This window comes from Sinohyriopsis cumingii, chromosome 14 (genome assembly GCF_028554795.1).
Source record: "Sinohyriopsis cumingii isolate HCF-2022 chromosome 14, ASM2855479v2, whole genome shotgun sequence".
NCBI classification, from domain to species: domain Eukaryota; kingdom Metazoa; phylum Mollusca; class Bivalvia; order Unionida; family Unionidae; genus Sinohyriopsis; species Sinohyriopsis cumingii.
In genome coordinates, this window is record NC_142974.1 from 91064702 (window position 1) to 91080031 (window position 15330).

At 34.6% G+C, this 15330-nt stretch overlaps 1 protein-coding gene across 1 annotated transcript in view; it reads left to right on the forward strand.

Annotated features, from left to right (window-relative positions):
* The window catches only part of LOC149784371 (A disintegrin and metalloproteinase with thrombospondin motifs 12-like), a 73133-nt gene that overhangs the window by 38768 nt on the left and 19035 nt on the right, over window positions 1-15330 (forward strand). Inside the window, exons 5-8 of the mRNA XM_089933259.1 lie at window positions 8307-8430; window positions 10501-10579; window positions 11187-11258; window positions 14894-15051. Of these exons, the coding sequence (XP_089789385.1) occupies window positions 8307-8430; window positions 10501-10579; window positions 11187-11258; window positions 14894-15051 (433 nt within the window). The remainder of the gene's footprint in view (window positions 1-8306; window positions 8431-10500; window positions 10580-11186; window positions 11259-14893; window positions 15052-15330) is intronic.

The following is a 15330-nucleotide window of genomic DNA, read 5'->3' on the forward strand; positions in this document are numbered from 1 at the left end:
AAAAGGAAGATACATCGTATAGACATATTGAGACAATTATTACCAGACCCAATCAAAGGAATATAGAACCGGATGTGTTTGAACCAGTTGTAAGAAACAAAATAAGACGCATTCTGCTATCAAATGTCAAATCGAGAAAAAATATAGATGTAGTAAGGACAGCTATTGCAACTCAGTGCAAGGAGGAAGGTGTGACAGTAACATTCGTCCGCCTCATAAAGGAACGACCCCATTGGGATGGATCAAATATATATACATTTCGACTAAATGTACTGGATAAAGATTTTGAACTGATGATGAATAATGAATCATTTTGGAGTTCTGGAATAAAATGTAGGGAATGGATAACAAACAGAAAATGGAGAGAAGGCTACTTACTTGATGAAACGCATGAGAATTACAAAATATATTCCTAATGAGCATAACCATATGACTAGTAATTGCTTCTTAATTATAATTATGATCATTATTTCAACATGGAATGTACGTGGTATAATGTCTAGCACGCAGAAATTAATTGAATTGTTACCAGACACAGATATATTTGTTATCACTGAACATTGGCTTTGTACAAAGAATCTAACGTATTTAGATAAATTACATGATGATTTCAAAGTAGTTGCGCTACCTACTGAAGAGATACAACAATGCTATAGAGGTAGTGGCGGGGTTGCCGTATTTTATAGATCATCACTATGCAAAGCAAGCACCTTACAAAATGAGTTCCCAAATATTATGGCGGTGAAAATCTTAGTGAGAGACTTGGAACCTATAATTTTGATTGCAACCTACTTTCCCTCGACAACTAGAACTGATGATGCATATGACAAATTTTGTGAAAATGTTTTTGATGTGTATGATAGGTATTCTGCTGAAAATATATGCATAATTACGGGCGACATGAATGCAGATCTTGTGTGTAAAAATCCATCAAGAAGAGATCTTGCTCTCAAAAAAAGAATAGAACAGAGAAACATAGTTGCTACGCTGGTGATAAAACCACATGAACATTACATCACGTATAGATCAAAAGACATGTCACGAACGTCCACACTTGATTATATATTAATACCTGAAATAATTAGAGGTGCTGTAAAAAGACACATAGTAAATGACAAAATCGATTTCTCAATATCGGATCACCTACCTATTACAGCGGCACTTGCAAAAGATATACTGAAGGAAAATAAAAAGACATGTGTATCTCCAAGAATGAAATGGAACTTGGCAAATCCATTAGAAATGAGCATGTATAAATCTGATGTTAGTGCATTCTTGAATTTCACCTATGAGTGTAAAAAGGTAGAAGATATAGAGAAGTATAATGAATTGATAACGAAGAGTGTAATAACTGCATCAGACCGATATATTCCAAAGTCCGAATTCAAATCGCACTTGAAACCATACTGGAAGAAAAGTGGGCTTGAAAATTTACATCAGAATATGAGAAAAGCGCGCGGAGAATGGATCAAAGCAGGAATAAATAGAAGCACAGAGTGTAGCATCAAAAGAAGATACAAGGACGCGAAAAGAAAGTTTAGAAAGAAACATAGGCAAGAGAAAAAGGTATATAAAGAGTGTATATTTGAAGAGATAGAAAAGAGTGCAGAAATGGGAATAGACGAATTCTATGCAGTCATACGGGAAAATAGAAAAGATAAATCGGACATTGGTAATATTGCATTTCGAGGAGTAGAATCTAATACTTTGGATGAATGTGTCAATCTATGGAAACTATATTTTTCTGAATTAAGTGGTTCAACAGATGAGGAACATAATGATTGTGTCAAAATGAAGAATATGTACGAAGAAAGCAAACTAGAGAATGATAACATAAAATGTAATAATATTACAGAGGAAGAAGTGTTGCAGCATATCAAGTCTCTAAAAACAAAAAAATCACCAGGCATTGATTGCATATCGAATGAACACTTAAAGTATGGTGGAAAATATTTAATCAGACATTTAACTGCCCTTTTTAATTACATGATCCAGTATGAGTATTTGCCTAATGTATATAGATGTGGGATGATTATACCGATATACAAACAAAATGGTAAAGATAAAAAGGATCCAGTGAATTATCGTGGTATAACATTGACATCTTGTCTGGGAAAATTGTTTGAAAAAATATTGATGACTAGAATTCAAAAGTATTTAGACAAAATAAGCTTTCCACATCCTTATCAATTTGGATTTCGTAAGGAGGCTGGATCTATCTCCGCTGCTTTTACTCTTCAAGAATGTTTGATGTACTTTAATAATCATAACTCTAATGTATATGCTGTTTTTCTGGATAACGAAAAGGCATTCGATAGACTGTGGCATTGTGGACTACTAAAAAAACTAAAAATATTAGGAATTAATGCAAAAATATGGAGAATAATCGCCCATTCCTACACACAGTCAAGTGCCTGTGTAGCGTGTAGAGGATGTATATCTAACACATTTCCATTACGGAGAGGCGTTGGTCAAGGGCGTGTAATGTCGGCTTTTTTATTTCTCGTGTACATAAATGACCTATTGAATGAGCTAGTAATGACTAATTGCGGGATAACAGTGAATCAGATGAACATACCTGGCATGCTTTTGGCAGACGACACTACTCTACTAAGCTCTACGCTGAATGGATTGCAAATACTCGTGAATACAGCTTATCAGTATGCACAGAAGTGGAAATTGAAATATAACTCTAACAAGAGTAATTGGATGATATTTAGTAAAAGAAAGGAAGTGTACTCATCAAATGGAATTACTCTGGGATCACAGAATATTCCTAGAGCAAAAAAAGTGAAATATGCAGGAGTTACCTTTTCGCAATCAATGAAAACTAATGATCGTATAATCTATTCCTACGATAAAGCTAAACGTGTAACAAACTCACTATACTCAACTGGATTAAATGCAAATGGAATGAATCCTATAGTCTCTGTGAAAGTCTGGGAAAGAGTTATATTGCCATCTGCTTTGTATGGCTCAGAACTCTGGTTTAATATGTCATATCAGGGCATTGAATCAATGGAGAAAATACAACGATATTTCGCCCGGAGAGTACAAGGTTTCCCTCAAAGATCGCCTACTGGATCTACGACATCGTGCTTGGGGATGATATCAATGGAAGCTTGCATAGATAAGCAAAAACTCGTATTCCTTGGTCGCATGTGTAGAACATCAGCAAATTTAACGGCTAAAAAGGTTTTCCTCTGGGCTGTTGGAAATTTTATTTTTGACCCCCAACATAGCTACAACTCTTTTATATATGATGTAAATACTGTACTAAAAAAGTATGATTTAGAAGACTATCTCAACGACTTTATTTTCACTGGAAAATTTCCAGACAAAATAACATGGAAAAACTTAATTGGGACAAGAATACAGATATTAGAGGAGAGAAAACATGAAATGAGTATCAGAAATCCATCAGAGGGATTTGGTAGATTTTTAAAAATTAATCCAGGATTAAAAATGCATCATCTATGGAAAATAGCTTACACTGACTCAAGCAGAAAAATGGAATATGGGACATTAATTCGTATTGGAGGAATGCAAGCAAGACCTGGACTGTGTCCCCTATGTGGCAAAATGAGTCATGACCGTATTTTGCACATTTCGATGAATTGTGCCTTAACCTCAGACGACAGAAACCACTTGATGGAAAGTCTATTTTCGTATATGCCTCCAGTGATTTACCGTGATTTCTGTGATCAGATCGATGATGTTATACTGATTATACTACTTGGTGGTTTAAATGATATATCAGAACGTTTAGAATTTGAGGCATGGTTAAATATGATCAGACTATCTACCAAGTATTTCATTAAGATAAAGGATATTATATATTCGATTCAATAGAGAACTCACTCAAAATATCAGGAAAGAAATACTTGTACTGGATTGCAAAGAGAGTAGGAAACTATTTTTGTTGAGAGGATACATTTTCAAATGTTTTATCGTATATATATCTCTATCTAGATTAGTAATGATTTTAATTTATTTATTCGTTTGCTATTGGAAATAATTCAATAAGTAACGAATCTACTATTTTTGTGATTCTATGTATTTAAATGCATTTCTTTTTTGTCTAAAAATCTTCAGAAAATGGAGGAATAAAAGAATATCATCATCTCTGTGAATGGAATTAGATATATGTAATTACCATATCTGCTTTGGCAACGTCCACTCATTCTCGCTCACATCCTAGTCACTGTTAGATGTATGGTCGAGCAATTTCATGTGTGCATTCACGTTTATAACAGTTATTTTAACACCATAACACCACGGTCGCCCCAAGGGTTTTGGCGAACTATAACTTTGGCACTCCCACCCCCACCCCACCCCCACTTCCCTAACAGAGAAACAAATTCAACTTCCGTCTAATTTGGTTCCCCTTAAAGCACGGTCCATATGGTGGAGCCAACCCTGTCTGTCATTCATCGAATCATGGGTTATAACCATGAATATGACGAAAGAAAGGCCTATAGATCAATGATGAATTTCTACTCATTCATTAATGATAAATGACATATGAAAATAACGACAAAAAATATTATTAGTCTTTGTTTTCTAAATGACATTAAATTGGTACACAATTTCAGGATATGTCGTACATTATGTAAATATAATACATCCATTCTCATGCATATTTCCAGATACTTACTTTACTATACGAGTAATAACAGTGACTAGTGTACATGCATGCTTACATTTTGTGAAAATAACAAGAGAAGTCACGAATATGTAAAATATTATTTGATCTTTTTTAAAAAACTGTATACACAAAATGGCAGATGTCTTATTTCATTGGTGAATTTAATGCCTCATCCGCAAATTTTGTAAAACCTCTTATGCACGATCAGAAAGTCTCCCTCACGGTTTTGTATATAGCCAAATTATCGTACTATATATACGCTCTTAGTTCTAAATCAATTAATGACAAAGATCCGTGGACAAAAAAAGCATTAGATAATAAACATGAAGAGACATTCTTGTATTACGCAGATAATCATATATCACTCTATCCGTCTTCTTATCTCTCCATCTTCTGATCTATTCATTGATCTGCAAGTATAAGTATATCTACCTAAGGCATTTTATTCAGAATGCCTCGGCACTAAATAACCTACTTGTGTTGCTTAACCGTACAACACCAAACACAAACTCCACCTATCTAGCTTTTTGCTTGCCTGTCTTTTCTTTGTGTCGAGATAATACAAAATACTATTTATTCATTGAAAAGTTAGGAACCTCTCTCTCTCTCTCTCTCTCTCTGTAATTGCACAGCATGCACATGATCTTAGACTGCTTGCATCAGTAAAGATTTAACATTTTGGATATATCCTCTACGTCTATATTTTACATACATATCTTTTACATATAAAATCCCGATTAAAGAATATTCATACCCTGAAGGTCATCATCCTTTGTTGTTTCATATTCCTGTCCTCTGTGTGTAATGCAGCTTGAATGATTATAAGAGAGTTACTTTGAAGGAAAGTACAATGGGCGACTTTCGTAAAAAGCACACCCTCTTCCCTACCGCATGCCACTATTCCATCATCCATTTATTCATAAAAAAACAATACAACTCTCCGACTCAGAACAATAAAACTCTCCGACTCAGAACAATAAAACTCTCAGACTCAGAATAATAAAAGAACAATGTTCATTATGTTACATTACTTTTCCACACCGTCGTGAACAACAAGTTTGCTATAGCAATGATTCTTATGTTACATGGATCAACCTCACTGTTTATACCTACATCAATGTTCGTTATGTTACACGGCTTGACCACACCGTTTGGATTTAGACGTTTGCTGTATAGTAATGATCTTTATGTTACTTGGATAGACCACATCACCTACACCTACAAGTTTGCTATAGCAGTGTTCTGGTGGATTGACCGCCATCTACACCTACAAGCTTGCTAAAGCAGTGTTCGTAATGTTACCTGTCTTGATCACACCATATACACCTACAAGTTTGCTATAGCAGTGTTCGTAATGTTACCTGTCTTGATCACACCATCTACACCTACAAGTTTGCTATAGCAGTGTTCTGTACGTTACATGGATTGACCACATCACCTACACCTACAAGTTTGCTATAGCAGTGTTCTGGTGGATTGACCGCCATCTACACCTACAAGCTTGCTAAAGCAGTGTTCGTAATGTTACCTGTCTTGATCACACCATATACACCTACAAGCTTGCTATAGCAGTGTTCGTAATGTTACCTGTCTTGACCACACCGTCTACACCTACAAGCTTGATATAGCAGTGTTCGTTATGTTACATGGCTTGACCTAAACATATATGCAAATATTAATACAAGCTTGCTATAGAAATGTTCCTTCCTTATGTTACATGACTTGACCACACCGTTTAGACCTATAAGTTCCTCTTTGAAGGTTACATATCCTTACTGTTCCGAAGAATGCCGCTTTCGGTAGTAGGTCAGGCTTAATTCCTAGGTCTTCAGGCTGTCTTCCAGCTTGTCGAGCATTACACTTAATGCTTTTACCACAGTTGGTTCTATCTCTATCATTTTCCAGACCTTTTTAAATTTACAGGTCAATGTATTTTGTTACTTTTCCTTATTACTTGCGTCCCTTAGTATTGGTGTGTCTAGGACATGCGATGTAGGTCAATTTCAACCTTATATATCAATACTATGCCTGGCTACTTGTTGGAAATCTCGTGGACGGTCTAGATTCTGAAATTACAAATGGCTTTGACATTGCTGTTCTCAACCACTTTGTACGTTGATCCTACCATTTACTTGTGCATCTACAACTGGTAAATCCGTTATTTTAATTTTACATATTCTCTGCTCCAAGAACGAGATTGGAACCCATAACTCTATCGCAAACATTGCCTAACATGATGACATGTGACATCTTTATAATTGTGTCACCTAAACATATATGCAAATGTCAATACTTGTGTGAAAATACAGATAGTTTGACATAACAATGTAACATGCCTAGCTGATGAAAGGCAAGGCTGTGTTTTATCGTCCATTTTATTTCATTATTTCTAAATGATTTGAAGACATGCATTTCTGACCAACATAACTGTGTAACAATATTTGCTAATTTGTATGCACTGTTGTATGTAGATGGCTTGGTTGCCTTTGCTGAAACTGATATTCCTCTTCATAGAATTCTAAATAAACTAAAGGAGAACCACAACATCTGGAAACTAAGAAAACAACATGGAAACCCTAAAATTGTAGTTTTTCAAAAACTGTAAAATTTTATGATGTGAAAATTGGTATTTTGGCGATTGCTTGATAGAAACAGCATCTTATAAATATCTTGGTTGTGTATTCTCTTCTACAGACTCACTGTATAGGCATCAACAAACGCTAGCAGAACAAAGAGCAAACACTTTACAGTTGGAAGTTTTGCTAGACTGTCAATAAAACCTTTATTCCAAATATATAGCACAATTTTGAATTATGGGTAAAAAGTTGTTTTTTTTTTCTCGAAAAGTAGTTGTACATACGCCATTTTGGAGATATATTTATTGGTTTTACAAAACACACTCAAAATGATTTTATTTATTATGAGTTATGAAGAATGACAATGCCATTAGTAAGACACAGAATAATTCTTAAAGTGATGTTTCAAATTATTAAAGGCGACTAATTAAAGATTCCCAAAACAAACCTATAATCCACAATTGACGTGGGGTGAACACTGTGATTATTGGGTCAAGCATCTACTTTTTGATATACAGAATGGGAGTTCGTCTTAATCAAGTGGTGTGTAATGAGAACCTATTTTTCATTAAATTTAGTTTTTCTTGAAAATGAAGAGCTAAATGCGATGGATGTATTACCATTATATCATAAGATCAGATAAAGTTTAGTTGTTTTATAGATTTTTAAAGTCTTCGCACAGTGTTCGTTTACAACATCTGTTCAGAAATGGAATCGTTCCTATAACGGACAATACAGGTAAGCTTAATAAAATATCCCCAATGTTGAAAGACTGCCAGTTTTATGCAGATATAGAAGATGAGTTCCACTTTATTGTTATTGTCACATTTATAAATGATAATTTGAGAAATGCATATTTACCTTTTTGCGTTTATTGCAATGTAACTCATATAAAATAAGGTAACTTAGCAGAGAATCAGTAATAACGTTAATTTCTTACATAATTTTGTTCTTTATCATACAATATTTATAAACGTTAGAAAGTCAGTGTGTTAATTCAGAAGATTTTATGTTTCGTGTTTGGACAAGAAGAATAAAAATTATTATTATTATTATTATTATTATTATTATTAATATTGCAGACACAACGTTGGAGAGACGGTTTAAAGGGGCAAAGAAGCTCAAAAGCAAAGTCAGGAAACGGTCCACTATAACGCGTCATGTAATTGAAGTTGTCATGGTGATTGACCACCTTATTTTTGATTTGTAAGTTATGAAGGAAACTAACTCGAACCGATTAACACTCAGATATTTGTACGCTTGTACACTTGTTCGCATATATATATATATATATATATATATATATATATATATATATATATATATATATATATATATATATTGCATGTTTTAGTGTGCCTGTGAATATTAAGCTTTTCACCTGTGACTGTGCCAGAAAATGTGCTTGCTTCCTATATATGACTGTACGTATTGCATATTTTGCTTCCTATATATGATGGCACGTATTGCATATTTCGCTTCCTATATATGACTGTACGTATTGCATATTTTGCTTCCTATATACGACTGTACGTATTGCATATTTTGCTTCCTATATATGACGGCACGTATTGCATATTTTACTTCCTATATATGATGGCACGTATTGCATATTTTGCTTCCTATATATGACTGTACGTATTGCATATTTTGCTTCCTATATATGACGGCACGTATTGCATATGTTGCTTTCTATATATGACCGCACGTATTGCATAGTTTGCTTTCTATATATGACGGCACGTATTGGATATTTTGCTTCCTATATATGACGGCACGTATTGCATATTCTGTTTTCTATATATGACGGCACGTACTGCATATTTTGGTTCCACAAGACTTCAGTTTCATATCTATTTACCGATTGGAGAGTGGCTTTAAATTTGTCCTGACTGGCGTTGTGTCTCATATGTTGTTTTCAGTTTTCTTTTATATCTATTATACACCTGCCAATACGACATGCTCTGATCCACTGATTTTGGAACCCCTGTTATTTGCATATATATATATATATATATATATATATTATATATATATATATATATATATATATATATATATATATATATATATATATATATATATATATATATACACATATCATAAGGAAGGGCGCTTAACTTTCAAAAGCTTTCTTTTTGAAGCAAGAACATTTTAATGTACCAATTTTTCTTTGTGAAGTTAGCTAGAAATCGTAATATTGAGGCCAAGGTCACTAGATATATGTCATATGCACTGATGTTCTGAATACCGTAATACTGAGATTAGACTTTGTAACAGTGATATTCATAGTCCAATCTTTTAGGCCCGTAAGATTAAGACATTCATGGTCCTGTCTTTTGGGTCCGTAAGATTAAGACATTCATAGTCCTATCTTTTAGGGCCCGTAAGATTAAAACATTCATGTTCTTATCTTTTAGGGCCCTAAGATTAAAACATTCATGGTCCTGTCTTTTAGGGCCCTAAGAATAAGACATTCATGATCATGTCTTTTAGGGCCCTAAGATTAAGACAGTCATGGTCCTGTCTTTTAGGCCCGTAAGATTAAGACATTCATGGTCCTATCTTTTAGGGCCCGTAAGATTAAAACATTCATGTTCTTATCTTTTAGGGCCCTAAGATTTAAACATTCATAGTCATGTCTTTTAGGGCCCTAAGAATAAGACATTCATGGTCATGTCTTTTAGGGCCCTAAGATTAAGACATTCATGGTCCTATCTTTTAGGTCCGTAAGATTAAGACATTCATGGTCCTATCTTTTAGGGCCCTAAGATTAAAACATTCATGGTCCTGTCTTTTAGGGCCCTAAGAATAAGACATTCATGGTCATGTCTTTTAGGCCCGTAAGATTAAGACATTCATGGTCCTGTCTTTTAGGCCCGTAAGATTAAGACATTCATGGTCCTATCTTTTAGGGCCCGTAAGATTAAAACATTCATGGTCCTATCTTTTAGGGCCCGTAAGATTAAAACATTCATGGTCCTATCTTTTAGGTCCGTAAGATTAAAACATTCATGGTCCTGTCTTTTAGGGCCCGTAAGATTAAGACATTCTGTCGTCTATGTTATATAAGATTCACTTAGAGAGTCAATCGATGCCGAATATATGCATTAACAAATTCGATAAGCGCTGTATTCGTTAAGAACAGTCAAGCAATAAAAAATACGTTTATTAGTTCTTAGATGTTATTTTAACGAGCATATTTAGAAACTCCTTGCATTTGATTCCTGTATTCATGTATGTGTTTATTGTCAATAAATGTGCAATATTTTACAGCTGGTTAAAGGCACTTGCATACGATGTTCATGCTGCCAGAGATGCAGTCAGAACTTACTATGAGATGGTTTGTAACAATGTGAGTAAACTTCATAAACTGAAAATGGCGGTCTGTCATTTTTATATGTATTATCTTCTTGTACTTATTTTATGAGCAGTTTCTTTCATGTTATTTGTAAAATCGAATAAAACACAATCGTCCCTGCACTTTCCAAACAAAATAAAGTATGTCATATAGCATGTCCGTGTGTGTGTGTGTGTGTGTGTGTTATCGCATGATTATTATTAGAATGCTTATGATGAAGAAATTAAATTTTGTGAATATGAGTTGGAAATGTGCAACAGCCAAGTAAATTTGCTTCATCCTCTTGGAAGAGTCAAGGTGACTGAGAAATCTTGAGAACAGTTTGCTCGTTTCAGTTTTTGTCATACGAATAAACAAATAAAAACATACAAATGTAAACAACAGACTACTAGCCTAAGTATTTTTGGCTCATTTAATTTTGTGTCAAAAAAAGAGGAAAGCAATAAACATTCTGCGCTGTGTTCAGTTTCTTCCATAGATCTTAATCAATCCTTGATTCACGAGATCCCTTGTTACACTTTATAAGACTGTTTCCTTATAATGCCTCATTTTTGTACTCATCTCGTGTAAGACATAAGAACCATGTTTTCTTGTTTTACAGATGGACCTCCGATACAGTTCAGTCACTAACATCAATATTGATATTGTGCCATTACAGATTGTAATACTGGAGGTATATTATTTTAATATTGTACAGCGGGATATTCATATTCATAAAAACAATGTCACATCCAGATAGAATAAACTTGCCTCTTTTCTTAATATTTGAAAATGGGACGGGGGGAAACTAATGCAGTATCTTCCTAATGGCATTTGAGAACTTGAACAGGGTCCCAACTATTGAAAGATTGGAAATCGTCTGAACGACGAATCTACTGTAGTGAAAATGATCGAATTCGTACTCAGACGATTGGATTCTATTCTTCCTTTTTGATTCTCTTGAAGATAATTACAAATAATTTTTTTAATTGTAAGCATATTTAAATAAAACACTAGTGGGCTGATCCCTCTTGTCCCCTTTTTTGGGAGTGAACGTTACTTCCTTCCAGGGCCACAACTAAACACTGTGCAAGTGTATTGAAAAGTACTGTTTAAATTACTTGACTGTAAGTATGAAAGGGGCGTTTTAATAGTTTATATTACTGGACAGTAATTATGAAGGGGACATTTTAATAGTTTATATTACTGGACAGTAATTATGAAGGGGGGCATTTTAATAGTTTATATTACTGGACTGTAAGTATGAAGGGGGCATTTTAATAGTTTATATTACTGGACTGTAAGATTGAAGGGGGCATTTTAATAGTTTATATTACTGGACAGTAAGCATGAAGGGGGCATTTTAATAGTTTATAATACTGGACAGTAGTATGAAGGGGGCATTTTAATAGTTTATATTACTGGACTGTAAGTATGAAGGGGGCATTTTAACAGTTTATATTACTGGACAGTAAGTGGGGGGGGGGGGCATTTTAATAGCTAGGAATATGGCTCTCATCTACTATTTGCAGTACAAGGGTTATTCCTAGAAACCTCATTGGACCTATTTGACCCTTTATCTGACCTATATTTAAGTGTTCCTGTTGAAAGAAATCTTCTTTCCCCGGGTAACCGAATATAAGAAATGTGATTTAAGTAAATAAAAGATATTCTGGAAGAAGTGTCAAAAATTTTATTTTTAATGTTTATCTTTAATTTCGTCTTCTTCCACGTCAGCCGTAACAAGTGTGCAATAATAATAATAATAATAATAATAATAATAATTTTTAAAACAAATAATTAATTTTGAAATATATTATTAGATTTTGAACAACCATAAATAATATAAAACAGTAAGTTTGATCCTGAAATTAACAAACAGTAGTGAATCATGCCTCCCTTTAAAAGGGTGTGCTATAAATGCATGTGTTTTGAAAGTTGTTTTGTGGTGTAAACTATTGCCAATGTCATATTAAAGAAGCAGGTTGCCTGAGATGGTAAAGCTAGGGTATGACCTATTAAGGAAGGATGCATCGACTCTGATATCTGAGGTGGTAAAATACGTTTCTAGAGAATGACCTTTTGAGGAAGCAGGCATCGACTCTGATATCTGAGATGGTAAAGCATGCATCTAAGGTATGACCTATTAAGGAAGCAGGTATCGACTCTGATATCTGAGGTGGTAAAGCATGTGTCTAAGGTATGACCTATTAAGGAAGCAGGCATCGACTCTGATATCTGAGATGGTAAAGCATGCGTCTAAAGTATGACCTATTAAGGAAGCAGGCATCGACTCTGATATCTGAGGTGGTAAAGCATGCGTCTAAGGTATGACCTATTAAGGAAGCAGGCATCGACTCTGATATCTGAGATGGTAAAGCATGCATCTAAAGGTATGACCTATTAAGGAAGCAGGCATTGACTCTGATATCTGAGATGGTAAAGAATGCATCTAAGGTATAACCTATTAAGGAAGCAGGCATCGACTCTGATATCTGAGATGGTAAAGCATGCATCTAGGGTATGACCTATTAAGGAAGCAGGCATCGACTCTGATATCTGAGGTGGTAAAGCGCCTTTCTAGGGTATCGCCTATTGAGGAAAAAGTTATTGAATCTGATACCTGAGGTGGTAAAGTACGCATCTAGGGCATGACCTATGAAGGAAGCAGGCATTGACTCTGATATCTGAGATGGTAAAGCATGCATCTAAGGTATGACCTATTAAGGAAGCAGGCATCGACTCGGATATCTGAGATGGTAAAGCATGCATCTAGGGTATGACCTATTAAGGAAGCAGGCATCGACTCTGATATATGAGGTGGTAAAGCGCCCATCTAGGTATGACCTATTAAGGAATCATATATCGGCCTTGACATCTCAGCCGGAAAAGCACCCTTCTAGGTTAAGACCACCAAGTTCGAGCCCAGCCATGGCTGCGAGTCATTCACCCATCACATGTATGAAAAGAAATTATTTTTATGTTTATTTAATCAACATAATATCAGGAAACAACATTATCGGACATCTTTTAATGAAAACTTGAACCATGCTGCTGCCTAGTAGGGTGGATTTCAGGTGTGATTATTATAGCCATTTCTGGCATGGCCATCCTTTTAGCATGATATTGTATTCGGAATCTAAGTTTAGCATGTATCCAAGTGCAACTTCCGATATTATCCTCTCCTGTACACGTATATTTTTTGGGACTAGGGTACTGTGAACAATGCAACTAGATCAAGAAAATCCACTTAAATTTTTTTTACACCCGGGTTCTTTCCTGACACTGTTTGCTGCAGTTCCCTGAAGTAATTACATTTGTCATCAGTTTCTATTATAATACAATATATTTAAGAAGAGAGAATCAGATAAAATGAACCATCAGTATGGTTTTAAGAATATCACAAAATGCAGCAGCAATTTCTTCCGTGCTCATATTTATCATAAGATTTGAAGAAATAAATACATTTATTTATAAATATAAATTTAAAGTTGAGTTCAGTCTTGCATACAGACTATTGTTATTTGGACACTTTGTGCCCTAAGGTGAATCCTTATATAGTTCAGTTTCTATGACAACACATAATGCACCATGCATAATATTTGTCTGTTCATTAGTTATCATGACATGAAAATGAGTCTTGCTCAATATGTACACACAATCCTAATCAAACAATCAAATGACCTTTGTGTATACTTTAATCCGGATGACAAGATCTCGTTGATTTTCTGTGAATATGACTAGACAGTTAAATCTAGTTTAGTCTGGCCTACTTATACTAATTATTAACATACAGAATAGTTTTTATTTTTTTAATATTTGCGGACAACAATTTTGTGAAGATTCCAGAAACACCAGCACCATCAAGCGTGAGTTTTAAAGACAAGCGATGAAAAACAGACGATGAAAAAAGATGTCTTTTATATACAGACAATACAAGTTTTCTCTCCATTTCCTGTATGAGGACACACGAAATGAGATACTGGAGATAATGAAACTTGAACATTATATCAGTGATGAAGCAAGCTCTGCAGGGTTCTTCAGACAAACTATAAGAATGATAATTCTAAAATAAAATTCATTCCGATAACGTATTAATTGAATCACGACATTAATTTCCCTCATACGATTGCAATAATTTTGCATTATGCCAAGATTGATTTAATAAATTCTTTGAAGTTATTGATGACCGCATTAGTCCCGAATGTATGCAACCAATTCTTTTGAGTTTGCCAATCTTAGCTAACAATTTGAATAATCAAGGGACAAAGAGAACATTTTGGCCTGAAACAAAATGCCATGGTCAATTATTAGAAAACATAATTTTAGGACGATGAAGACAGTTCATGGGACTCGTACGCAGCGGATTCCTCGACCGGTAGAACGTACCTGATAGATGTCCAGAAGTCACTAGATGCTTTCCAGGCTTGGGTTCAGAAGCATCTTCACGACTTGAAAGAGTATGATCATGTGATGGCCTTTACAAGGTAATTCATATAAAGACACCCTGCACGCTGTGCTACACCTATACTTGAATACAAGCTACAAGCTTTGTTACTCCAATATTTTTTTTTTGCTACATGCTACATACTTCGTTACACTAGTGATTTATGAAATGGTACCTACATTTTATTATAAGACAAATACAGCTTTTGAATCGGTAAGCAATGTTGTGCTGGAGACTTTCATGTACTTACACCGCTGCATCAGTACAAAAAAAAAACCACACAACAACTGCAAGAAGATGACGATGTTGAGGATCAAGA